The following is a 27,521-nucleotide window of genomic DNA, read 5'->3' as shown; positions in this document are numbered from 1 at the left end:
CTATTTTTCCATAAAATGACCCCTGCATAAGACTATTCAGGTAACCTCATGTGGATAGCCTTTTGTTATGAGAAAGGAACTGTAACCCTGCACTTGCTTTGTAAAAAAGTCTTCCTGATCGTGCTTCAAGGACCCTAATATAACTGTTCTGATAATGGAGTGTCCAAATCAAACACAGCCAGCTGTATTCATCATCTCAGGCTTCTCATTCCCCAAAGAACTTAAGGTGCCACTATTACTTTATTTCTTCCTTATGTACATTTTGACTCTCTGTGGAAATTCCCTGATTGTCTGGGTGGTGGCATCTGAGGTCCAGTTGCACAAGCCCATGTACTGGTTCCTTTGCCATTTGTCCTTCCTGGATATGGCTTACCCTTCTATTGTGGTCCCCAGATTGATTGCAGGGTTCTTCCCTAGTGGAAAGATCATCTCCTTTGGAGAATGTGTATGTCAGGTATTTTTTTTCCATTTCCTTGGATGTGCTGAATGTCTCCTTTACACCATTATGGCTTATGACCGCTTCATTGCCATCTGCAAGCCCCTCCACTACAGCCATATCATGCATTGGAGTGTCTGCCTCAACCTCTGCTTGGGTGCCATGATTGGAGGCTGCATGCACTCAGTGTTAGAGACGACCCTAACCTTTCGATTGCCCTATGGATGGAACAACCAGATTGACTATGTCTTTTGTGATATCCCTGCCCTACTAAAGCTGACTTGTGCAGACACAATACTCAATGAGATGGTGACCATGGTGGACATCGGCCTTGTGGCCATGGGCTGCTTCATTCTTATCCTGACGTCCTATGTCTATATTGTCTCCACCATTTTGAGGATCAACAGCAGTGAAGGGCGTCGCCGGGCCTTCTCCACGTGCTCAGCCCACATCACAGTGGTCGTTATCTATTACGTCCCGATCGTTTTCCATTACCTGAGGCCAGCATCTCAGGACTCCGTGGATGGTGTGGTGAGCATGTTCTACACCACAATAACCCCGTTTCTGAATCCTGTCATCTACACATTCAGGAATAAGGAGATGAAGGCTGGTCTGTCGAAACTGTGGGTTGGGAATCCCAATTAAACAGCAATACGTTTTTATGGCTATGTGCTTCTAAGATGTCATCACCAATCAACTCAGCTTGATTTCACCAATGTTGATTGGGCTGATTATCAGATTGGAGCTGGGGAGGGGGGGTCACAGTGGCTGTAGATATTCATTTGTTTCACTTTGAAATGGAGCATGGAAATTAGAGAGAAATGCATGGCATAAATATAATAAACAAGATAAAGATTAGAGTGTTTATTTAAATAATTCTAGGCATCCCCAATACTACAGTTTAGCCTAAATTTTCCCAACCCATTGTTATTTTACCTTGTTAAACTGGCTCTGTGGAGCCTGAGGTACATAGACTCTCTTCTTTCTCCTATTCAGCCAGCTTGGTGGAGTGGCGTGGTTCTTAATCAGACAAAAAACCACTCTTTTCTGTATTGGGGGACTGGTTCTTTGTCAGACTAAAACTTGGAATGTAAGTTTAGGATGAGGGTTCAGATGCCTGCTCATCCATGAAATTCACTGTATGACTTTAGGACACTTGCTAAGTCTCAGCCTAGCCCACCTCATAGTGGAGATAAAATGGGGGATGACAATCATATGCAAAGTACCTTGAGTTCCGTTGAAGAGTTGCTGGCATGATATGCTAGGGTGACTGTCATAATGTGATGGTTTTACTTGTAATTTATGAGTCTTCTATCAGTGGAAGGGCACCTCTGGTTCCAATCCTATGACTGAATACAACCTACACCTTGGTATTTGTCAGGGTGTTAAAATGTAGCAAGTTTGGTGTAACTGGGCATTGGGAAAAAGAGTAGATACAAGGCTTAGGGCCTCCCACTCACATACCTTGGCTTAAGCAAAGTAACTATTCATTACAACAGGCAAAATGCAATATGGCACACTGGGAAGTGACTCCCCACTCCCCAAACTCTTTCCCTTCAAAACCCAACAGCCCAGTACAGTGTTCCCGCTATGCTGAGTTAGTGTGAGCTACCTCACAGATTTTAGCCTCTAGCTCATACATTTTTGTCTTAGCTCAAAAATAGGGTTGCCAAGTCCAATTCAAGAAATATCTGGGGACTTTGGGGGTGGAGCCAGGAGACGTTAGGGGTGGAGCCAAGGTCAAGGCTGTGACAAGCAAATTTGAACTCCAAAGGGAGTTCTGGCCATCACATTTAAAGGGACGGCACACCTTTTCAATTCCTTCCTTTCATAGGAAATAATGAGGATAGGGGCACCTTCTTTTGGAGCACATAGAATTGTACCCCCTGGTCCAATATGTTTGAAACTTGGGGGGTATTTTGGGAAGAGGCACTAGATGCTATACTAAAAAATTGGTGCCTCTACCCCAAAACACCCCCCCCCCCAGAGCCCCAGATACCCGCAGATTAATTCTCCATGATTTTCTATGGGAACAAATCTCCATAGGGAATCATAGAGTTCCCAGCAGACATTTCCCTCCCTCCCCCCGCTTTCTGACGACCCTGAAGCGGGGGCAGGGCCTCCAAACTGGGGGGATCCCCTGCCCCCACCTGGGGATTGGCAACCCTACTTAAAAAAGATGGCCCCAGAGCACAATAATTTATGCAGCAGCACACAGCTTTAATGTCAGTAGCTCACAAATTTTTGCTCACAAGGCTCTGCAGATTAGAGGGAACATTGGTCCAGTAGTCAGTGTCCCAGAATCGCTGTTGAAACTGATCCAGCCACAGTCCCTCAGAAACTGGCCTCAAGTAGGAAGGAAAGTTTTCAGGGCCTCCTTCCTCGCCATTTAAGAGGAGTAATCAACTCCAGTTCATAGGTGAGCGGTCTGGGGGCTAACTCCTTCAAAAGAAGTGTGATTTACAAAAAAGGAGAGCCCACACCAGACAAAACTTCTTCTGCCGAGGCCTTTCAGCAATCCAAAATGACTAGGCCTCATGCTCCACACCCTACTTCTTTCTTTTTTCTTCCAGTCCTCCTACACACACTACTCCTAATATGCATATTGAGTAGTTTAATTGTTCAACCCAACCCATAGCTCCTCAAAGCTCTACACTGGTGTTCCTCCAACTAAGCCAGATCAAGCAATGGACCCCCTTCCTGTCTTGCCCTGACCTTCCTACAGAAATCCATGCAACGGTCACCTCCAGGTTGGACTACTGTAACTTGCTCTATATACGGCTCCTTTGAGACTGATGCAGAAATTGCATCTGGTTCAGAAAGTAGTGGCCCAGGTCCTTATGGGGGGACACAGAGTTCCCAGCCTCCAACTGCAATTGCCACTGGGACGGGGAGTTGTAGTGTGGTTGTAACTTCTTGTGGCAAACTTGCAGAAGAAATAACTTCAAGTTTGGCTGTAAGGGTGTGTTTGTGGGAGGGAGGGAGGTAAAAATAAACCCTTTTTATCAGAAACACAAATCTACCATAAACCAAAGCACCATTACAGAAAAATATTTCAAAGCAACCCAAAACCAGAGCTTAGCCCCAACAATGGTTTCCCCATGGAAATTCACCATGTAGAACTGGCTATATGAACCTTCCAGAGAGGTTTCAGATGGTTTTCCATGTCAATTGCTCAAATCACTGGTTTTATAACTTCACCAAAGCCAGAGAGATTACAAAAGGATGTAGCTAATCAATCTATAGCAAATAGAAATAGACCATTCCTCCAAACAGTGTGTTTAATGACACTCCATGGAATTAGTGGAAAGGGCTCATCATAAACATCATAATGGTCAACAGTGGTATTGTCTGCAAGACTTTGGGGAAATGACCAAAGTGGCAGCAAGTGACTCACAGATGATAAAACTGTATAAAGACATATGAGAAAGCAGAACGTGCTGGTGAAGAACATTCATCCTACACTTCGTTTCTAGCAGCAGGTGAATTAAATATGAACACTTATACATAGTTTTGCCTGGGTTGCCTGTGCACAACACCCTTCCATGTACACACTCTCCTTCTTAACAGACAAAATGATGGAAGCCTCTTCAATGCATCTGAAGTAATTAGAAGAAACAAATTAAAAAAGGTAAAGCAGAGAACGAATAGACAGAAAGCAGTAGGAGAATCAAATAAGAAGAGATGGGAAAGACTTTCGTCATGTAGGTTCTGGTTTACATGCCATGGTATGGACGTGTTTTTGGAAGCCACAAGACTCTTCATTGTTTGAACTTCAACCCACAATCATAGACACTTTTGGGGAAGGAAATTTTGGCTCCTCCATCATCCTCTATCCTCAGGATGCTGAGGTTGATGCATTTGTAGAAGCTTGACTTACATCACTGAGCCAGACATTCCATCACTATAACCTTTGTAAGTTTAGGAGTGAAACAAACTGAAATGATAGGTAGCCAGAAAGTAACAAGTAAACTGTAACATACTCAAACAGGAGACGCGAGTCGGGCAACCTTCTTTATTCGGAGCACGTTGCAAGAGAGGGAACACGCGGGCCGGGTCCCGCTTATGTACAACTCCCGGTACAACCTTCTAGACAGGCCAGCCCAATCCTGGCCTGTTAAACTTCCCGCTGCAGTTGGTGATTGGCGGGGTTTATGCGCCCTGTGTTGGGGCGCCTGGGGACAGCCCAGTCGCCTCTGCGCATGGGCGCGTCTGGCTTGGTTGAGTGTACTTGCGTTGTTATGTTGTCTCGCCATGGCGATACACTACACTCCTCCCCCCCTAGTTATTGTACATAGTCCCTTAGGTAGGCGGGAGGCCGGCGTTCCCTGGTAGATCGTCTTGGGGCGGCTTGAGGTGCAGGCACGTCTTCTGCGACGGGGGCTTCTGCGGGAAGCGGTGCGGCAGCGGGCTGTTGATCCGGCTCTGCTGATCATTCGGGCTCTGCTGGCCCAGGGGTCTCGCCAGTCGGTAGGATCGGTGCGGATGCGGAGTCCTCTGGTTGGGGCCCGGCTGGCTCTCCTCCGGGTCTTGCCCCCTCCGCTTCGGTAGGCCCTTCTGGGAGCGTGCGGCGGCGCAGTTGATCGATGTGCCGCCGTAATACCTGGCTCCCCTCTGTGGATACCTCGTAGTGGCGGGACCCTGTTACCCTCAGCACCCGGCCCGCCACCCACTCAGGCCCCCTGGCGTAGTTACGGGCGTATACTGGATCGCCTGCAAAGAACCCCCTGGCTGCGTCCCTGACCTCTGGGGACCCGCGGATGTCTGACGCTCGGTCGGGGTGTAGCCTGTCTAGTCGAGTTATAAGCTTCCGCCCCATGAGGAGTTCGGCCGGGCTAACCCCCGTGACTGGGTTGGGGATTACTCTGTTGTCGAACAGGAAGGCGGCTAGTCTGTGTTCCCAGTCGCCTTGTACGATTGGCCCAGGGCTTCCTTAGTGGTGCGTACCATGCGCTCTGCCTGCCCGTTAGTGGCTGGATGGAACGGGGCTGACCTTACGTGCCTGATCAGGTACCTCTGGAGGAACGCCTGGAATTCCCCAGAGGTGAAGGCGGCCCCGTTATCCGAGACAATAGTGTCCGGGATGCCGTGGGTGCACAGTGCCCTGCGCAGCGCTCGGATTGCTGCTGCTGATGACGTGGATGCCACGGGACAGACCTCCAGCCATTTGGTGTATGCGTCCACCATGATCAGGAAGGTCTGTCCCTGGAAGGGCCCCGCGAAGTCGAGGTGGAGCCTGGACCATGGTTTCCTGGTAGATTCCCACCGAGTGGTGGGGGCGCTGGGAGGTTCGGGCCGCGACTCCTGGCACACCTGGCACCTCCGGACCCAGTTCTCGATCTCCTCGTCCATCCCCGGCCACCAGACGTAGCTCCTGGCTAAGGCCTTCATCCTGACTATGCCGGGGTGGGTCTCGTGGAGGGACTCCAGGACTCGCTTCTGTAGTGGGGGCGGAACCACCACCCTGCTTCCCCATAATATGCACCCTTTGTGGGCTGCTAGTTCCTCCCTCCTCGATTTATAGGGTCTAAATTCTTCCCCCATGTTCCCTTCTGGCCACCCCCTCACCACCCAGTCGAGAACCCTAGCCAGTGTCTTGTTTTTCCCGGTGGCCTTGGCGACCTCCGCAGCGTGGAGGGGCTGTTCCGGGAGTGACTCGATCGACATGACGTGGTGTGCGGGGGCAGAATCTGGGCCCATGTCTGGTTGTGGCAAGCGGCTGAGCGCGTCTGCGTGGCCCATGGCCTTGCCTGCTCGGTGGACCAACGTGTACATGTATGAATTTAGAAATTGGTTCCACCGCAGTACGCGCTGGGACAGTATTTGAGGGGTTTGACGGTCCGGGGCAAGCAGACCCAAGAGCGGCTTGTGGTCGGTGGCTATTGTGAACTTGCGCCCGTATAAGTAATCATTAAACTTATGCACCCCCGCAACGATGGCCAGAGCCTCTTTATCAATTTGAGCGTAATTGCGCTCAGCCGGTGATAGTGTGCGGGAGTAATAGGCCACCGGCACCTCCCTCCCATCCGGGAGTTGGTGCCCCAGGACTGCGCCCACCCCATATGGCGATGCGTCGCAAGCCAGGATGACCGGGAGGTTCTCGTCAAAGTGGTGGAGCACCGCATTAGAGACCAACGTGTCTTTAACCACCTGGAACGCGGCGGCATGGCGTTTGCCCCATACCCAAGGGGCGTGTTTGTCCAGCAGCCTGTGGAGGCGTTCCGCCAAGGCTGCCTTGTGGGGGAGGAACGAGTGATAAAAATTTAATAACCCCAAGAAACTTTGGAGTTCCGCTTTGCACGTGGGGGCCGGGGCTTGTACAATGGCTCGTGTTTTCTCCTCCGTCGGGTGGATTCCTGCTGCGTCTACCGCGAACCCTAGGAACTCCACTCACGGAACGCCCAGTAAGCACTTTTCCCGCTTGACTTTGAGCCCCGCTGACTGGAACCGGCGGAGCACTTCTTGGAGGCGGTTGTTGAATTCCTCCGGGTCGGGAGCGGCGATCAGAACATCGTCAAAAAACGGTTGGACTCTGGGGATTCCTTTAAGGAGAGCATCCATTATGCTTTGGAAGATCCCCGGAGCCACGCTCACCCCAAACTGTAGCCTCCGCACCCTGAAGACCCCCCGGTGTGTGACAATGGTTTGGGCCTCTGCTGTTTTATCATCTACCGGAAGCTGCTGGTAGGCCTGTGCCAGGTCCAGCTTCCCGAAGATCTTTGACCCGGCTAGGGCTCCCAGAACGTGGCTTATTACCGGTACCGGGTACGGATTATCTTGAAGTGCCCTATTTATGGTGCACTTATAATCAGCGCAGATCCGCACCTCTCCGTTGGGCTTAACCGGCGTGACTATTGGGGTTTCCCACGTGGCATATTCTACGGGTTCCAGTACCCCTTGAGCCATAAGGCGGTCCAGTTCGGCCTCTATCTTTGGCTTGAGCGCGAATGGAACCCGCCTGGCCTTGAGCCTAATCGGTCGGACTGTGGGGTCCAGCGGTAGGGAAATGGCCGGCCCCTTGTAGCTACCCAGGGATCCATCGAACACGTCGGGGAACTCGCGGCATGCGTCCCCAACCCCGCTGGTGGATAGGATTTGCCCCACCCCTTCCAGCCGTATTCCCAGGGGTTTGAACCACGCCAAACCCAACAAGGTGGTTAGCTGGCGCTTGACCACCAAAATGTCCAACTTCCCCCTGAAGGACCCCCGCTCTACATGCACCCGGGCCCACCCCGCGGTCTGGACCGGGTTCTTCTGGAAGTCCCTCAAAACAAAGTCCGCCGGTCTTGTCTGGAACCACCGCCCGGGGCACAGGTATCTCAGGGTCTCTTCCGATATAATCGAGATGGACGAACCCGAGTCCACCTCCATTTGGCATGGGGCTCCCTCGATTAGGACCACCATTTTGATTTTGTTGGGAACGCATGGGGGCAAGTTCAGTACCTGAAGGGAGGTGGAGGCGGTGGATTGGTACTCCGCCGACTCTTGGTGGGTAGTGGGCTTCCGGCGGCCGGCTCTGGCCCGGCAGGCCCTCGCGATGTGTCCGGTCTTCCCGCAACTACGGCAGTCCCAGGTCCGGTACTGGCAGTCCCTCCTGTCGTGGGGGTCGCCACAACTGGCGCACTTGGGGGCAGGCTGCCTCTCTGCCGCTGGAGGACGTTCGGCCGCTCGGGGGCGCTGTGCAGCTCAGTTGGGCCGGCCGGCTGGCCGGCGCAGCTGGTGGGCTTCTCCCTCTTCTTGGCGGTCCTGGTCCAGATCCTCGTGGTGCACGGCGTCCGACCGGGCCTTGGGGAAGGTCTTCGAGGTCCTCTTGAACGCCACGGCCTCGCTGAAAGCGCTCTGTAGGGTGAGCTCTTCCTTGGCGAAGAGCTTCTGTTGGAGCCTCTCGTTGCAGAGCCCCCACGTGAAGCGTGCAGTTCCCGGCGATCCTGCGGAGGGCCGCCAGGTAGTCGGCGGCCGATTCTCCCGCCGCCTGGTCCCTTCTGTGGAACAGGAACCGGCGGGCCACCCGCGATGGTTGGGGCAAGAAGTGGCCGGTGAGGAGTCTGCTGACTTCCGCGAAGGACTTCTCCTTGAGGCGAGCGGGGGCCGAAAGACCCTTCGCGATCTCGAAGGTGGCCGCCCCGCAGACGCTCAGGAGGACGTCCCTTTTCATGCTGTCTTCCGTGACCTTGTTGGCCCTCAGGTAGCATTCGACCCGTTCCAGGTAGGACTCCCAGGCCTCTGGATTCGCGGGGTTGAACTGCTCGACGTGGCCGGTGCTTCCACCCTGGTTAGCCATCGTGGCTGCGGCGGCGAATGGTGCCCTTGGTCTCCGATGTAGCCGATGAGGCTAGGATCCCATCCTCGTCGCCACTGTAACGTACTCAAACAGGAGACGCGAGTCGGGCAACCTTCTTTATTCGGAGCACGTTGCAAGAGAGGGAACACGCGGGCCGGGTCCCACTTATGTACAACTCCCGGTACAACCTTCTAGACAGGCCAGCCCAATCCTGGCCTGTTAAACTTCCCGCCGCAGTTGGTGATTGGCGGGGTTTACGCGCCCTGTGTTGGGGCGCCTGGGGACAGCCCAGTCGCCTCTGCGCATGGGCGCGTCTGGCTTGGTTGAGTGTACTTGCGTTGTTACGTTGTCTCGCCATGGCGATACACTACATAAACTGTAGTAGCTTTTAAGTTCTCTTTGTACCTACATAAAGGGGGAGACCATTCCTTTAGTTGGGAAGGATCTAGTGGTGTGTCTGACTCTGTATTCCAAGATCAATTCCAGATTATGGGAGGACTTTGATCTCTTATGGGAGGGCAGTGTTTTTAAAGAATCAATCCAATGATTTGTTTGTTATCAGTACATTTAGTACTGATCCACTTACTTTAAACTCAGTGTGTCTCTCCAACTTTCACAAACATATTGAATTCTAGCAACTTATAAATAAATTTGCTGTTAAGTCCTTGAGGTCTTCGGTCTATCAAAGCTTTCCTTTGCAAATAAGACCACTCAGATACCCATGAGTGGATAGTCTTCTGTTATGTGAATTGATGTTGGGACAGGAACTGTAATCTTGCACTTGCTGTGGAAAAGGGGAGGGGGGACTCTTCCTGAACCTGTTTCAGCAACCCTGATGTAAATGTTCTGCTAACGGAGTGTCCAAATCAAAAAGCACCGGCTGTGTTCATCATCTCAGGCTTCTCATTCCCCAAAGAACTGAAGGTGCTACTGTTACTCTTCTTCTTGATCATGTACATTCTGACTCTCTGTGAAATTCCCTGATTGTCTGGGTGGTGGCATCTGATGTTCAGTTGCACAAGCCCATGTACTGGTTCCTCTGTCAGTTGTCCTTCCTGGATATGGGTTTTTCCTCTGTTCTGTTCCCCAGATTGATTGCAGGTTTATTCCCTGGTGGGAAAATCATCTCTTTTGGAGAATGTATATGTCAAGTATTCTCTCTGAATTCCATCGGATGTGCTGAATGTCTCCTTTACACCATTATGTCTTGCGACCACTTCATTGCGATCTGCAAGGCCCCCCACTACAGCCACATCATGCATTGGAGAGCCTGCCTCACTCTCTGTTTGGGTTCCATCATCGGAGGCTGCGTGAACTCAGTGTTAAAGACGACCCTCACCTTTCAATTGCCCTATGGATGGAACAACCAGATCGACTACATCTTTTGTGACATCCCTGCCCTGCTGAAGCTGCCTTGTATGGACACAACTCTCAATGAGATAGTGATCTTTGTGGATGTCAGCTTGGTGGCTGTAACCTGCTTCATCCTTATCCTCCCCTCCTATGTCTATATTGTCTCTGCCATTTTGAGGATCAGCAGCAGTGAAGGGCATCGCCGGGCCTTCTCCACATGCTCAGCCCACATCACTGTGGTAGTAATCTATTATGTCCCCATTGTTTTCTGTTACCTGAGGCCAGCATCTCAGGACTACATGGATGCTGTGTTGAGCGTGTTCTACACCACAGTAACCCCATTTCTGAATCCTGTCATCTACACATTCAGGAATAAAGAGATGAAGGCCACTCTGTCAAAACTGTGGGTTGGGAATCCCAAGTAAACCACAGCATGCTTATATTGCTGTGTTCTGCCCTAAGCTGTCATCATTAATCAACTCAGTTTGGTCTCACCAAATGTTGGTTGGGCGGAATATCAGAGTGGAGCTGGGGAAGGGGTCACAGTGGCTGTAGATTTGCATCTGGTTCACTACAAAATGGAGGCTGTGAATTAGAGAGATATGCATGGCATAAAAACAAAACAAAAACAAAGTCGAGATTAAAGTGTTTTTGTTTTACGTATTTTAAGGCAAAAGCAATTTCAGAGTTTAACTCAAATGTTGCCAGCCCATGGTTATTTAACCTTGTTGAACTGGCTCTGTGGAGCCTGAGGTACCTAGGCTGGTTTCACGCTGTGAAACTAACATGATTTTATCCTGTTCTGAAAAAATCCACTTCAGTTTCAGTGACAGGATCCCAGCAGCTGTCTGTGGTTGCCCATTTGCACTGCTAGCCCAGCTCAACCACGGACCACTGCAGAAAGGGTCATTTTTTCTAAAAAGGGCCCCTGAGGTGCACATGTCCACTTCAATCAGAGAAGCGGACAAGAGCACCTCAGAGAGGGGTGAGGGGAAAAAAAATCCCAACCTTGCCGGAAATGACTTGACATGATCACACAGCTCTTCGGCTTATGAGTCGCTCCAGGGCATTCAGACAGCAGCCGATTATGCATTCTACATCTGATTCAGGGGGAGGGTTGAGGGGAAAATCCAGGCAGCTTCTTGATGCGGATAGGAGGCATCTGGAGACGGGGTGCATATGGGTGCGGCTCAGAGGGCAGATGTGCTGGTGTGATTGTGCACTTTTAATCCGAATGGGAGGTAGGGCTAGGTCGGGGCAAATCTCCTGTGTGAAACTACCCCTAGACTCTCATCCATCTCCTGTTCATCCAGCGTGGTGGAATGGAGTGGTTTTTCTGCAGACTAAATCCACTCTTTTCTTTTTTGGTGGATTAGTTCTTTGTCTCCGCCATTTTGAGGATCAGCAGCAGTGAAGGGCGTCACCGGGCCTTCTCCACGTGCTCAGCCCACATCACTGTGGTCGTTATCTATTATGTCCTGGTCGTTTTCCATTACTTGAGGCCAGCATCTCAGGACTCCGTGGATGTCATCTACACATTCAGGAATAAAGAGATGAAGGCCGCTCTGTTAAAACTGTGGGTTGGGAACCCCAGTTAAACAGTACCATGCTTGAATGGCTATGTTCCACTCTAAGCTATCATCACCAATCACCTCAACTTGATTTGACTAATGTTACTTGGGCTGATTATAAGAGTGGAGCTGGGGAGGGGGTCAAAGTGGCTGAAGATATGCATCTGGTTTACTTCAAAATGGAGGCTGGGAATTAGAGAGATATGCATGGTATATATAATATAAACAAGATAGAGATTAAAGTGTTCTTTAATAATTCTAGGCATCCACAATACTGCAATTTAGCACAGATGTTGCTAATCCATGATTATTTTACCTTGTTGAACTAGCTCTGTGGAGACTGAGGTACATAGACTCTCTTCTGTCTCCTATTCAGCCAGCAGGGTGGAGTGGAGTGGTTCTTAATCAGACTAAAACCATTCTTTTCTTTTTCTGGTGGATTGGTATTTTGTAAGAGTAAAACTTGGAATGTCAATTTAGGATGAGGGTTCAGATGCCTACTCAGACATGAAGTTCACTGTATGACCTTAGGACATTTGCTAAGTCTCAGCGTAGCCCACCTCAAAGTGGATATAAAATGGGTGGATATAATCATATGTAAACCACCTTGAGTTCCATTGAAGAGTTGCTGGCAAGATATGCTAGGTTATCTATCATAATGTGATGGTTTAACTTGTAATTTATGAGTCTTCTTTGCGTGGAACTGGTTCCAGGTCCAAGGCTGAATCAGGGGCGTAGCTAGGGCTTTGGGGGCCCGGGGCCCAAGATTTATGTGGGCCCCCCTATGTGTGTGCACGCCGCCAGAAACAGGATATGATGTCACTTCCGGTGATGTCACTTCCGCAAGATGGCCACCACTTGCGAGGGAGCCCTGCTGGAAACAGGAAGTGATGTAACTTCCCCAAAATGGCCACCACTTGTGGGGGGGAAACAGGAAGTGGTGTCACTTTGCGGGCGGCACCCCCCCCCCCAAGATGGCACTGCTGGTGCGATCTAGGTCATGTGATTGATAACCTGATTACCCCACCACACCATGTGACAGGGGGAAATGCCACAAGCAGCCTGCTGGCCCAGCTGTTCCCCTTGTGCCCTGAACTTGTGGGACTTCTATATTAAGCAAGCTTACAAGAAAAACAAGGAAAACAAAAACAGGCATACTGATGTGGTTTTCAACAAGCAAAGCTATAAGGAGGTCCCCATGGAACGTCTAATCACTTAGATTTTCTCCCAAGCTAGGATTTCCCTTGCCTTTATGCTAGTTGCTACTATCAGATCTTTCCAGGGATCCCTGGATGTCCCATAAGTAAGAATAAGCCAGTCAGCTATTTGTTAAAAGCAGTTCTTTATCTATTCCACCCTTTGGGTGAAGAAGTACTTCCTTTTATCCGTTTTAACCTGACTGCTCAGCAATTTCATTGAATGCCCACAAGTTCTTGTATTGTGAGAAAGGGAGAAAAGTACTTCTTTCTCTACTTTCTCCATCCCATGCATTATCTTGTAAACCTATATCATGTCTAGGCTTCCCAATCCCCAGGTCCCAGAGGGGGATCTCCTGGTTTTACAGGCTTCCCCCCTCCCCCAGCCAGCTGGCCGGCGGGGGAAGCCCCGCCCCCAGAGCCATCATGCACCTCTATGAACGATTCCCATAGGGAATGATGGGGAATTGATCCGCGGGTATCGGGGGCTCTGGGGGGGCTGTTTTTTGAGATAGAGGCACCAAATTTTCAGTATAGCATCTAGTGCCTCTCCCCAAAATACCTCCCAAGTTTCAAAAGGATTGGACCAGGGGGTCCAATTCTATGAGCCCCAAAAGAAGGTGCCCCTATCCTTCATTATTTCCTATGGAAGGCATTTAAAAATTTGTGCAGTCCCTTTAAATGTGATGGCCAGAACTCTCTTGAAGTTCAATTATGCTTGTCACACCCTTGCTCTTGGCTCCGCCCCCAATGTCTCCTGGCTCCACCCCCAAAGACTCCTGGCTCCACCCCCAAAGTCCCCAGATATTTCTTAAATTGGACTTGGCAACCCTAATCATGTCACCCCGCAGTTGACGTTTCTCCAAGCTAAAGAGTCCCAAGAGTTTCAACCTTTCTTCATAGGGAAAGTGTTCCAGCCCTTTAATCATTCTAGTTGCCCTTTTCTGGACTTTTTCCAATGCTATAATATCCTTTTTGAGGTGCGGTGACCAGAATTGCACACAGTATTCCAAATGAGACTGCACCATCGATTTATACAGGGGTTTATGATACTGGTTGATTTGTTTTCAATTCCCTTCCTAATAATTCCCAGCATGGCGTTGGCCTTTTTTATTGCAAACGCACACTGTCTTGACATTTTCAGTGAGTTATCTACCATGACCCCAAGATCTTTCTCTTGGTCAGTCTCTGCCGTTCACAACCCATCAACTTGTATTTGTAGCTGGGATTCTTGGCCCCAATGTGCATTGCTTTGCAGTTTGCACTTGGCCACACTGAACCTCATCTGCCCACTCACCCAGCCTCAACAGATCCCTTTGGAGTGCCTCACAATCCTCTCTGGTTCTCACCACCCTGAACAATTTAGCGTCATCTGCAGACTTGGCCACTTCACTGCTCACTCCCAACTCCAAATCATTTATGAACAAGTTAAAGAGCATGGGACCCAGTACTGAGCCCTGCGGCACCCCACTGCTTACTAGCTTGGTGTCAGGGGGTGTGGTCTCATATGCAAATGACTTCCTGCTGGGCTTCTTCTACCAAAAATGCCCTGCAAAAACAATAGTGATGTCAGGAGGTGTGGCCTAATATGCAGATGAGTTCCTGCTGGGCTTTTTCTACTCAAAAAGCTCTGGTAATGCATGACATTTTCTCTGTATAAAAAAACCCTTGCTTACAAGAGCTAGGTGACTGGTGTCTGTACATTTCAAGTCAGTGTCCCTAAGAGCATAAGAGAAGCCATGTTGAGTCAGACCAGTGGCTCATCCAGTCTAACACACTCTGTGTCATACAGTGGCCAAAAAGACCCAGGTGCCATCAAAAGGTCCTCCAGTTGGGCCAGAGCTCCAGAAGCTCCCCCACACTGTTGCCCCCCAAGCACTAAAAATGCAGAGCATCACTGCCCTAGACATAACAACGTAACAGAAGCCATGTTGGATCAGACCAACGGACCAACGGCCCATCCAGTTCAACACTCTGTGCCACACAGTGGGCAAAGCCCAGGGGTTATCAGGAAGTCTACCACAAGCAGGGCCAGAACTCCAGAAGCCTCCCCCGACCACTGTTGCCCCCCAAGCTCTAAGAATGCAGAGCATCACTGCCCTAGACATAAGAACATAACAGAAGCTACATTGGATCAGGCCAATGACCCATCTGGTCCAACACTCTGTGTCACACAGTGGCCAAAACCCAGGTGCCATCAGGAGGTCCATCAGAGGAGCCAGTACACTAGAAGCCCTCCCACTGTGCCCCTCCAAGCACCAAGAATATGGAGCATCACTGCCTCAGACCTAAGAACATAAGAGAAGCCATGTTGGATCAGGCCAATGGCCCATCCAGTTCAACACAGTTCAACACACTGTATCACAGAGTGGCCAAAAAACCCAGGTGCCATCAGGAGGTCCACCAGTGGGGCCAGAACTCCAGAAGCCCTCCCACTCTTGCCCCCCAAGCACCAAGAATACCCGGCACCACTGCCTCAGACATAAGAATGTAAGAGAATCCATGTTGGTTCAGGCCAATGGCCCATCTGGTCCAACACTCTGTGTCACACAGTGGCCAAAACCCAGGTGCCATCAGAAAGTCCACCAGCAGAGCCAGACCTTGGCCTCTTATCCAAATGAAAGAGCAATTCGATGTAAGTAAAAACATGCTAAATACATACAGCAAAGTTGCCAGGATGCAGTCCTCTTGAAATATGTCTAATGCATTCTCAGCCCACAGAAGACTGTCTCTACTCCAGATCCCACCCCTGCCCTCCCTCGGACAACTTACAGGCCCTCCATTTTGAGACTGAATTGCTAATTCAGTTTCACAATGACACAAAGCTATCCAATGTGAAAAGGCACATTGTCGCCAATGTTGGAATTTTAATTTAAATGCTGTCCTTTCGGGGGGGGGGGGGATAAAAATACCATTGCTTTGGAGAGGCTCAAAGAATTCTTTGGGGATCCACACACTAGGATATTTCTAAATCCATTCAAAATTAGTCACCACAGCCCCAGATGGTTAGCATATTGAAAACGAGAAGAAGGGGACTCTAAGCTATTTTTCTCCTTCGTGAAAATTGGATTTCTAATTGTTAGGAAAGAAGGTTCCAAAGTCACATTTAGAGGGGGGAAAGATGCAAGTTTCTGGTTCCACTGGTGAACGGTATGTCTAGTCATGAAGCAATGTATCAAAGAACTTGTGTGTGTGTGTGTGTGTGTGTGTGTGTGTGTAATTTGGGGTATAAGCTTTAGAAGCAATAGTAGGAAGTTTGAGTCCAGAGGCACCTTTAAGGCTAAAGAAAGTTTAATTCTGGGTGTATGCACACTTCCTTACATTCTGGGTGTACGCACACTTCCTCAGATACATTATCAGGAGTTGACAAAATTCCTTTAAGTCAGGCGCCCAAGTGTTCCGAGCATTTTAAACAAAGCAGGAGTCAAGTTGCACCTTTAAGACCAACCAATTCTCATTTAGAACGTAAGCTTTCGTGTGCTCTTAAGCACACTTTATCAGACGAGGAATCCAGCACAGTGAGCAAAGCCATATATAGCTGAGCAGAGCCATTCATAGCTGGTAGGCAGTTTAAAGTCAGGCCATTAATAACAAGGCTTATGCTGTATGTGAAGAGCATCACATATGCTCAAGTGACATCTTGGAGGCAAATGCAGAATACTTGAGACTGTTCCCAGCTTGCCCGGACATGTCCAGGCGACAAGGTTTCCGCCCAGGGGAGGGAACATTTGAAGAATCCCTTTCCCTAATGATGGGCCCTGGCTCCAACTCGCAAGCGCCCTTGACAGCGGCAGGGACTGGAAAAGGGCAGAAACCAGCCACGATGCTATCCCATGCCCTCTTACCTGGCCCCACGGAGGATAGCGGCAGCTGCTGTCTGGCTGCCGCTTCTGCAGACATGCCCAAGTCGGAGCACAGGCCCGCGCACGGCTCTCCTCGGACTGGCGCCTCCCCTCGGCTGAAAAGGCGCGCCAACGCCGGCCTTCTTTCCCGCAAAGAACCGGCCTCAAGAGGTCAGAAAAGAGACTTGCTCTCGCCGAGAGAAACGCCTCGGGACCGATTGGGGCAAGGAAGGGAGATAATCATGACCAGTTGGGACTTCGCGTTGGTCTGGCAACTCATGGAACCTGGGATAAGGCCGCACGCGCGCATTCTGAGGCGAGGGAACGAGGGAGGGGGGTGGAGAAAAAGCGACGCGCCTTTCCCGCGCTTTCAGCCCGATTGCATGAGAGAGAGGGGGGAAAAAGGGGAGAGGGGGAAGGGAAGGGAACGAGGAGCCCCGCCGTGCGCGCGCGCTCCCCCTCGCAGCGCAGCAACATGGCTATTGTTTGGGAGCCCCCTTGGCAATGCGGGGACCCCACGGACCTGGGGCGGCCCGCCCCGCCCGCCCCCCCTCCCAACGCCATTGGGCTGAATACAACCTATAACTTGGTATTTCTCATTGTGTCAAAATGTTGTCAGACTGGTGTAACCCGGGCATTGGAAATAAGGACATATTCAAAGCTTAGGGCCGCCCACTCACACACCTTGGGTTAAGAAACTATTCATTATAACAGGGGAAATATGGCACATCGGGTAGTGTGCGCCCCACTCCCCAAACTCTTTCCCTTCCAACCCAACAGTCCAGTATTTTTATTTTTAAAATTAAATTTAATTTAATTTATATCTTGCCCTCCCCGCCGAAAAAGGCTCAGTAGTCAGTGTCCCAGAAGTTCTGTTTTCTTGTTGAAGCTGGTCCAGTCGCAGTCCCTCAGAATCAGGCCTCAAGAGGGAACGAAAGTTCTCAGGGCCTCCTTCCTCACCATTTGAGTGGAGAAATCAGCTCCAGTTCATAGACAAGCGGTCTGGGGGCTAACTCCTCCAAAAGAAGTGATTATCGGAGTGGAGCTGGAGAGGGGGTCACAGCGGCTTTAGATTTAGATCTGTTTCACTTCAAAATGGAGGACATCAATTACAAGCGCCACAATGTTGTTTGAATTGATTCTAATATTGGCAAGTTTACTGTTTTTAATACTGTAATTTAATACTGTTATTCTGGTTCATTGTTAGCCCCCCTGAGCCCATTCATGGAGGGGGCGGGATCTAAATCCAAAGTAAATAAATAAATAAAAAAGAGAAATGCATGACATAAATAAAAGAAACAAAATAGAGATTGAACTGTTTTTCTTTTAAATAGCTTTAAGACAAAAACTATTCCAGCATTTAACCCAAATGTTGCCAACCCATGAGTATTTCACCTTGTCTGTGGAGCCTGAGAATAGACTCTTCCATCTTGTATTCAGCAAGTGTGATGTTTTTGTTTTGTTTTTTGGCCAGACTAAAACAATTTTTTTCTTTTTTGGTGGAGTGGTTCTTTGTCTGGCTAAAACTTGGAATGTCAGTTGGGGATGAGGGTTCAGATGCTTACTCAGCCATGAAGTTCACTTTCTAAGTCTCAGCCTAACCCATCTCAGAGTGGAGGTAAAACAGGAGGATACAATCATATGTAAACCAACTTGAGTTCCATGGAAGAGTTGCTGGCAAAATGTGCTAGGGCGACTGTCATAATGTGATAGTTTAACTTGTAACACATGAGTCTTCTGTGAGTGGAAGGGCACCTCTGGTTCCAATCCCATGGCTGAATACAACCTATAACTTGGTATTTGTCCGTGTGTCTGTAATATAGTGGGTTCCACACAGTGATGAGGTGAGGTGGTAGTGATCATAGCTCTTTTATTAGATACAGCATAGTATAGCACTGCACTCAAAGACTGAAGACTGGGCCAACGGGGCCAACTATATGTACACTCAAGGTTCCCGCGCTAGCATGCTATTGGACCATTCAAACCAGCAGGGGGTTCGTGACTGGAGTAAGGCAGAAGGGATTTGGATCCTACTTCCTATTGTTCCTGAGCCCCCAAGCTTAGTCCTACAGGCTCCAATGAGCCAGGCAACAACTCCATACATTAGTCACAATTCTGATCACATATACAACAGTGTCAAAATGTTGCCAGACTGGTGTAACCCGGGCATTGGAAATAAGGGCAAATTCAAGGCTTAGAACCTCCCACACACACCCCTTGCTTTAAGCAATATATAACTATTCATTACAAAAGGGGAAATACAATATGGCACACTGGGTAGTGTGCTCCCCACCTAGGCTTGCCAATCCCCAGGTCCCAGCGGGGGTTCTTCTAGGCTCCTTTCCGCCCCCAGTCAGCTGGCTGGCGGGGGGAAGCCCCGCCCCCACAACCATCATGTGACTTTCCACCTTCGGAGGCTTGTCTCTATTAGAAAGCCTTCCTCTTTGGATGGTGTGTCTGCGTCTTTGAGGCTGAAGGGGAGCAGGGGGGGAGGAGGCAGAACAACATGGCTGTGAAAGGAGCCCAGACCCTTCGTTTGTTGCACAATCTTTGCAGAGGTTATTTGCATAGTGTGAAGGTAAACGTGAACCTTTGGTTGCCCTGTGTTACTGTGAAAAACTTGGAAATTCAGCTACTCGTGGTAGAGGTGCCAATTCCCAGGTTGGGGCAGGGGGTCCCTGGTTTGGAGGCTCTCCGGAGCTTCAGGGTCATCAGAACCAAGGGTGGGAGGGACGGAAATGTCTGCTGAGCCATAGGGTATAATGGAGTATTAATCTCAGAGTATCTGGGGCTCTGGAGGGGCGGTTTTTTGAGGTAGAGGTACCAAATTTTCAGCATAGCATCTGATGGGTCTCCTCAAAATGCTCTCCAAGTTTAAAAAAGATTGAACTATGGGGTCCAATTCTTTGAGCCCCAAAAGAAGGTGCTCCTATCCTTCATTATTTCTAATGTAGGGAAGGCAAACCCAACAGTCTAGTTGTCAGTGTCCCAGAATTGCTGTTTTCTTGTTGAAGCTGGTCCAGTAACAGTCCCTTAGAAGGAAGCCTCAAGAGGGAAGGTAAGTTTTCAGGGCCTCCTTCCTCAATATTTGAGAGGGGAAATCAGCTCCAGTTCATAGGCGGGAGGTCTGGGAGCTAACTCCTCCAAAATAAATGATTTCTAAAAAGGGAGGACCCACAATGGACAAAACGTCTTCAGCTGAGGCCTTTCAGCAATCCAGTCCTTTGAGAGACAAAATAACTAGGCCTCATGCTACACATTCTGCTTCCTCTTTGTTTTTCTTCCAGTCCTCCTACACACACTCCTTCTAATATACAAATTGAGTAGTTTAATTGCTCAGCCCAACAGCATATATCTCCACAGCTCTACACTGGTGTTCTGCCAACTAAGCCAGATTGGGCAACCAGCCTCCTTCCTGTCTTGCCCTGACCTACCTCCAGAAATCCATAGTCTCCTCCAGGTTAGAGTACTGTAACTTGCTCTACGTAGGGCTACATTTGAGATTGACCTGGAAATTACAACTGATCCAGAAAGTAGTGGCCGGGTCCTTATAGGGACCTAGATTTGCCAGCCTTCAATTGCAATTGCTACTGGAACTGGAAATAGCAGCGTGCTTGTAACTTCTTGTTTCTTTGTCAGAGTGAAATTTGGAAAGTTTAGGATGAGGGTCCAGATGCCTACTCAGCCATGAAGTTTACTGTAGAGAGAAATGCATGGCATAAATAAAATAAACAAAATAGAGAAGGAAATGGTTGTTTGTTTTTTAAATAGTAACTTAAGGCAAAAACAATTCCGGAGTTTAATCCAAATGTTGCCAACCCATGGTTATTTTACCTTGTTGAACTGGCTCTGTGGAGCCTGAGTGTAGACTCTTCCATCTCCTATTCAGCCAGTGTGGTAGAGTGGAGGGGCTTCTTGTCAGACTACAACCATGCTTTTCTGGTGGAATGGTTCTTTGTCAGACCAAAACTTGGAGTGTCAGTTTAGGATGACGGTTCTGATGCCAACTCTGCCATAAAGTTCACTGTATGACCTCAGGACACTTGCTAAGTCTCAGCCTAGCCCACCTCATAGTGGAGATAAAACAGGGGAATACAATCATATGTAACCTTGAGTTCCATTGAAGAATTGCTGGTGAAATATGCTAGTTGACTGTCAAAATGTGATGGTTTAACTTGTAATTTATGAGTCTTCTATGATTGGAAAGTAGGGTTGCCAAGTCTAACTCAGAAAATACCTGGGGACTTTGAAGGTGTGGCTGGGAGACTTTGGAGGTAGAGCCAGGAGACTTTCCCATTCCCTAAAATAAACACATAAAAATACAGCAGTACCATTCCCCTGAATACAGTCTTCATTTCCTCATCCTTCAGGATCTGGCTGTGCTTCCTCTCTCTCTCTCTCTCTCACACACACACACATACAAAGCAGCCAAAATAAACACTGTTGGAAGCACACATTTTGTGGCCTCACTGGGGCAATTTACTCACCATGGGAGTTGTTGAATGCTGCATACTCAGCCAAGTTCTTCAGATAACGCAGGGAAACCAGAGGTTCTACTTTACTCTTTACCAGGGGTCGTTTTGTAGGGGGAAAGGTGCAGGAGCTCAGCGGCATATCTCATTTGCATATGCCCCGGGATTTGTGTGCAGTGGGCAGAAAACTCCCCACTGCATGCAGACCCTGGCTGGAGGTTCAGGAGCAGTGCTCCTGTGAGCTTCTGCTGAATTGAAGCCCTGCTCTTTATTCTCTATTTCAGGGGTGGCCAACGGTAGCTCTCCAGATGTTTTTTGCCTACAACTCCCATTAGCCCCAGCCAGCATGGCTGATGGCTGGGGCTGATGGGAATTGTAGGCAAAAAACAACTGGAGAGCTACTGTTGGCCACTCCTGCTCTATTTTACTGTGTAAACCACTTCTGAAGGGACTGTAAAACAAACGGAGGGGCTGAGATCCTTCCCTTTCCTTTCTCACAACAGCCACATTGTTCTGCAGGATCACCCCACCCCCATTCTGCCTGGCTCCAGAGACTTAAAGGCACACACACCTTTCAAAAAGCAAGCCATTCCCAAGAATCTTCAAAGCCTTCCAAGGTTGAAAAGCACGTGGGGGCTGTTGAGGCAGGGCTTCCTCCCACCAGCCAGCTGGCTGGGGGCAGGAAGGAGCCTGCAAAACCGAGGGAATCCCCCACTGGGACTTGGGGATTGGCAAGCCTAGTGGAAGGGCACCTCTGGTTCCCATGGCTGAATATATAAAAGATATAACTTGTTATTTGTCAGTGTGTCAGAATGTTGCCAGACTGGTGTAACCCAAGCATTGGAAATAAGGGCAAATTCAAGGCATAGGGCCTCCTTTCTTAAAGCCCCTCTCCCACTCACCCACCTTGGCTTAAGCAAAGTAACTATTCATTACAACATGGGGAATACAATATGGCACACTGGGCAGTGTGCTCCCTGCCCCCAAACTCTTTTCCTTCTGAACCCAACAGTCCGGTAGTCAGTGTCCCAGAAGTGTTGTTTTCTTGTTGAAGCTGATCCAGCTGCATCCCCTCAGAACCAGGCTTTGAATGGGAAGGAAAGTTTTCAGGGCCTTTCTCCTCACCATTCAAGAGGAGAAATCAATTCCAGTTCCTAGGCAGGCAGCCTGTGGGCTAATTCCTCCAAAAGAACTGATTTCTGAAAAGGAAGGGTCCACTCCAGACAAAATTTCTTCAGCGGAGGCCTTTCAGCAATTCAGTCCTTTGAGAGAAAGAAATGACTAGGCCTCATGTTCCACACCCTTTTCTTCCTGCTGTCAGGACTTGTAACCTTTCTGCTTGTTTGCTTTAGCCATACTGACTCCATGTTGTAATTTAGAGTGCTTGACAACGGTCATTAACCCTGGCCCCACTGCTATGCCAACTATTTAGGGCACACATAAAATAGTTGAGACCGTGTGAATAATTGCTTTATTGTGCTTTGCGGCTAGCATAAAATGTAACCAACGGCCAGGAGTCGCCATTACTGTTATTTCGTTACTCTGGTACTATAGTTCTTCAATAAAAGTCTTAACTTGTAACAAGTATTGGACTCGACTGAAGTTCCTCCAAGTCCTGACATTATAACAGTAATCCCTTTGTCTTGGACTTATCTGTACTGGCAACCTGGCCCGATGGCGGCAAAGGCTCCAGACAACGGAGAGCCCAACATTCCACCCGATGAGGAACCCCTCGACCCGAAGGTAACGGGGGCGAGGAGAAAGCTGAAAGTCCCAGCGCCTTTCTCTGTGGATGCCTTCCCTCCCCGAACCTGGAGCCCGAGGAAGTCGACGGCCGCAATGGAGGCCGCGGAGCAACGTTACCGGATCCTCGCCACAGGCGGCGGAGAGGACGAGGGGGACGAGCCCAGGGACGAAGGGCTCGGCACCTACGGCGGAGGGGACCCAATCCGAACACTATGCAACGAACTGTTCGATTGGGTGAAGGAGATCCACGACGAGGTCCACGCATCTCGAACCCTGATGGCCGAGGAGATGCAGCAGAACCTGGGGGCGATACACGACCAGATACGCGCACTCCAGGGAGCAGGACCCGTGGGCCCGATCCCGGGCGGAGGGGCGCCCGCGGGGCCCCCGGCTGGACCTCCCGCAGGCCCCCCGGGCGGGGGAGTACCACCAGCCGGACCACCAGCGGGGCCCCCGGCAGGACCTCCCGCGGGTCCCCCCGCAGGACCGCCGGCAGGACCACCAGCCGGACCGCCCGCCGGTCCCCCGACCGGGCCACCCGCAGGTCCGCCGGCCGGGCCGCCCGCCGGTCCACCGGCTGGACCGCCGGTGGGCCCCCCGGCCCCGCCACCCGGCGGGCCGATTGCCCCGGCGCTGCCGGCCCCGATCGCCCCGGCCGGGGGCGACGGGGGAGGAACCAGGGAACTGAAAATCACGTTCGATGGAGACGGGGACGAAGTGGAGTATTTCACAATCCAGTGCAACACGTTCTTCACGCACTGGGGAGTGGGCTACCCCACAGAGGCGAGCCGGGTCGACCACATCGCCTCCAAACTACGAGGGCCGGCTCGGAAATGGTACGTAGGGCTCTACACGGGGAGGAAGCCCGAGCTAGCCACGGTGGCCGATTTCCTACAGGCGATGCTCCGACAGTACGGAGACCCCCTACGAGAGGAGAAAGCCATCGTGGCCCTACAAAGGATAGAACAAGGCAACCGCACCACCCGCGAGTACGCTACCGAGTTCATGGGGCTCTGCGCGGCGGCCCGGGGTTGGAACGAAGTTATGAAATATACCGCATTCAAGAACGGCCTGAACGCGAACATCCTCGATCGGTGTTACCACCAAGGAAGGCCAGACACCCTGGTGGGCTGGATCCAGCTGGCAGGAGAGGTGGAAACGGACCTCCAGCACGTCGGAATGCGGCGGCAGCAGCAAAGTAAGAAGGGAGGGAAGCCAACCCCCTCCCCCAGCAAAGCCGAGGAAAAGCGAGGCCCCATGACTTCGACCCCCTCGGCCACTGCGCGGAAATGCTTCCGATGTGGGGACCCCAACCACCTGGCCGCCAACTGCCCGGTGAAACCAACACCAACCCCGACGCCGCCAAAGCCAGCATCCACGGCACAAAAGAAGAAAGGTAGCCGCTTGAAGGAGCCCAGTCGGGGCGCTGTCGCCACCTCCTTGGCGATTGACGAGGATATTACCACCATAGAAGAATCCAGTGAGGAGTCCTGGGAGCAAGAGTCGGCGGGAAACGACAGCGACCTGCTTTAATTGGTGCCGCGAGGCAGGTCGACCAAACGCCGGCACTACTAACGGTGAGAATTACCGGGGGGCTATTATTTATGGCAGTCACCCTCTTGAACCCCAATCTCAAAAGATTCATGCACGCCAGGGCCCTGATCGACTCCGGGTGCACCCGAGACATCATCACCCCGCGCCTGGTGGAGGCGCTGGGGCTAGCCACAACCCCCCTTCCCCACCCCATCCAATTCGAACAAATGGATGGATCAATTATGAGGGGAGAGCCTTGCACACTAGAAACCCAGGCCACCCCCATGGGAACGGAGGAACATTGGGGAGTAGAGACTTTTGTCATAGCCCCATCCTCCTCCTTCGATGTAGTGATGGGAGCCGGGTGGCTGGCCAGGCACCAACCAGACATTCGATGGGCCGAGCAGATTGTGCAGTTCCCGGACTGGCGGTGTGAACACCACCACTGGAGGGCCGAGTGGGGCCCGAAAGCACCCCCCCAGAACGAGAGACTTTGCCTCACACTTGAGGAAGTGAGGTCGATACCCAAAGAATACAGGGACTTGAAGAAAGCCTTTAGCGAACGGGAGGCCGACGAGCTCCCCCCGCACTGCCCGACGGACTGCGCTATCGAACTAATCCCAGGGCAGGCGCTACCAAAGGCAAAGCTGTACTCGATGGGGTGGGCAGAGAAAGCGGAACTGAGAAAATTCATTGATAAAAACTTGAAACGGGGGTTCATCCGACCAGCGACGGCCCCCCATGCGGCCCCGGTCCTGTTCCGCAAGAAAAAGGATGGGGGGCTTAGACTTTGCACAGATTTTCACGGGATAAACGGGATTTCAAGTTCCAATGCTTACCCGATCCCGCTGATAAGGGACCTATTGAACACTGTGGCCGAGGGAAAGATTTTCACCAAGCTCGATCTCCAAGATGCGTACTTCCGCGTGAGGATTAAAGAGGGAGACGAGTGGAAAACAGCATTCAACACTCCCATGGGACAATTTGAGTACTTAGTGATGCCCTTCGGGCTTCAGGGGGCACCAGGGGTTTTCATGAACTTCATAAATGAGGTGTTAAGGGAATTTTTGTACAAGGGGGTGGTGGTGTACCTTGATGACATCATTATCTATTCGAAAGATCTAGAATCGCATGTACCCCTGGTGAGAAAAGTGTTGACAACCCTGTGTAAAAACAAATTGTATGCCAAATTGTCTAAATGTGAGTTTCACAAAACAGAACTAGACTACTTGGGTTTCCGAGTGTCAGGGGAGGGACTAGCCATGGACCCCGCCAAAATTCAAGCGGTTCTAGACTGGGAACCCCCCAGAACCCGACGGCAGCTACAATCCTTCCTCGGGTTCGCAAATTTCTACCGCGGATTCATAAAGGGGTTCGCCCGGGTGATGCTCCCCCTCACGGAGCTCCTCAAAACGAAGGGAAAAGGGGATGAAGCAAAAAAGCCCGGCGCGCGCTTAACTTAGACACCAGAATGCCACCGCGCCTTCCAAGAGCTCAAACAACTCTTCACTTCTGAACCAATATTGGCTCACCCCAATGAATTAAAACCCTTCGTGGTGCAATGTGACGCTTCCGACGTCGCCGTAGGAGCCATATTGATGCAGAAGAATGAAGGGGGGGAACTACGCCCCTGTGCATATATCTCCCACAAATTTTCCAATGAACAAAGGAACTGGTCAGTCTGGGACAAGGAAGCCTTTGCAGTAATGTTTGCCTTAAAAACCTGGAGATCTTGGCTAGAGGGAGCCCGAGTCCCCTTCGAAATCTGGACTGACCACAAAAATCTAGAGGCCCTCACCGGCCGCCGTAAACTGACGGCCAAGCAGATCTGATGGGCGGGGTTCTTTGCTAAGTTTGACTTCGTGTTAAAATACATCCCCGGCACCAAAAACTTTTTGGCCGATGCGCTATCGCGCCTGCCTCAGCACGAAAGCCAGAGAGAGGAGGTAGTCGATTCTCTCATCCCCCCCTCTGCAGTCGCAGGAGGGGTCACCACCCGCTCAGGGAAACAGACTGGGACCCCTGAACTACCCAGAAAAGAGCATTTCGCCACAGAAGCAGAACTAGAAGGAGGCGAACGCCCAGAAGGGCTCGAGAAGGGCGAGGGGGGGGTCTGGCTTCACAAAGGGAAAATCTACGTGCCGAAATCCTTGAGAAAGGAAGTTTTGGAACAATGCCACTCTAACCACCTAGCGGGCCACTTTGGGTATGTGAAAACCCTTAATCTAATCATTCGGCAGTTCTGGTAGCCCCGATTAAAAAAAGATGTCTCCGAATTCGTGTTCACATGCCCCACTTGCATTATGTCCAAACGGCGGGGGTGGGGGGAAGCCACCGGGCCACCTCGTCCCTCTCCCCACGGCTAGTCGCCCATGGGCCGTGGTGTCAATGGACTTTATAGTAGAACTACCCCCTTCCCAAGGGAAGACAGTGATACTGGTGGTGGTCGACACCTTCTCTAAACAAGCCCATTTCATTCCCTGCAAAAAACTCCCCACAGCCAAGAAGTTGGCCCAATTATTCTTTAATCACGTGGTCCGACTACACTCATTCCCTGAAAAGGTCATTAGTGACCGCGGACCGCAGTTCGTTGCCAACTTCTGGCGGGAGTTTTGCAAATTGGCCGGCATCGAGCAGGGACTTAGCTCCGCGTACCACCCGCAAACGGACGGACAGACGGAGAGGGTGAACAGGCTTCTGGAACAATACTTGCGGTGCTACATCAACTACCAACAGACAAATTGGGTAGAGCTTTTGCCCTTTGCGGAGTATGGGTACAATAACAGCTTTCATAGCTCTACCAAGACCTCCCCCTTCCAAATTGTCAATGGGTATGAAGGGAAGCCTTTCCCCAACCTCCCCTTACCATCCGGTCCTCAGGGGGCCACTTCATGTCAACAATGGTGGGAAGGACTGAGGGAGGGGTGGAAAGTAATTCAAGAGAATCTGGAGGAGGCAAAGAGGGAGTACAAACGGCACTTTGACAAAAAGCATGCCCTCCAGTGGGAGCTGAAAGAAGGGGAAACGGTGTTTCTATCCACCAAAAACCTGCCCCTCCCGCAAGGGTGTCGAAAGCTTGCGCTGAAATATC

The 27,521-nt window shown here is 50.6% G+C and overlaps 2 protein-coding genes across 2 annotated transcripts; both read left to right on the top strand.

Moving 5' to 3' along the window:
- The first annotated feature begins 154 nt into the window (after positions 1–154).
- Positions 155–4,661, top strand: LOC132583054 (olfactory receptor 10G6-like). Its single transcript, XM_060254721.1, has 3 exons — positions 155–1,059; positions 4,007–4,067; positions 4,530–4,661. Exons 1-3 carry the CDS (start codon positions 155–157, stop codon positions 4,659–4,661), a joined length of 1,098 nt encoding a protein of 365 aa, XP_060110704.1.
- Positions 4,662–6,601: 1,940 nt separating this feature from the next.
- LOC132583053 (olfactory receptor 10G6-like) lies at positions 6,602–11,668 on the top strand. The gene is given in 6 exon segments (XM_060254720.1): positions 6,602–6,673; positions 7,169–7,434; positions 8,192–8,282; positions 9,576–9,687; positions 9,690–10,491; positions 11,470–11,668. Coding segments are annotated over 6 exon segments (1,542 nt in total).
- Positions 11,669–27,521: the final 15,853 nt, after the last annotated feature.

This window comes from Heteronotia binoei, chromosome 15 (assembly GCF_032191835.1).
Source record: "Heteronotia binoei isolate CCM8104 ecotype False Entrance Well chromosome 15, APGP_CSIRO_Hbin_v1, whole genome shotgun sequence".
Lineage (NCBI taxonomy): Eukaryota > Metazoa > Chordata > Lepidosauria > Squamata > Gekkonidae > Heteronotia > Heteronotia binoei.
Note: the sequence above shows the minus strand (reverse complement) of the source record. Positions and strands in the feature narration are given on the sequence as shown.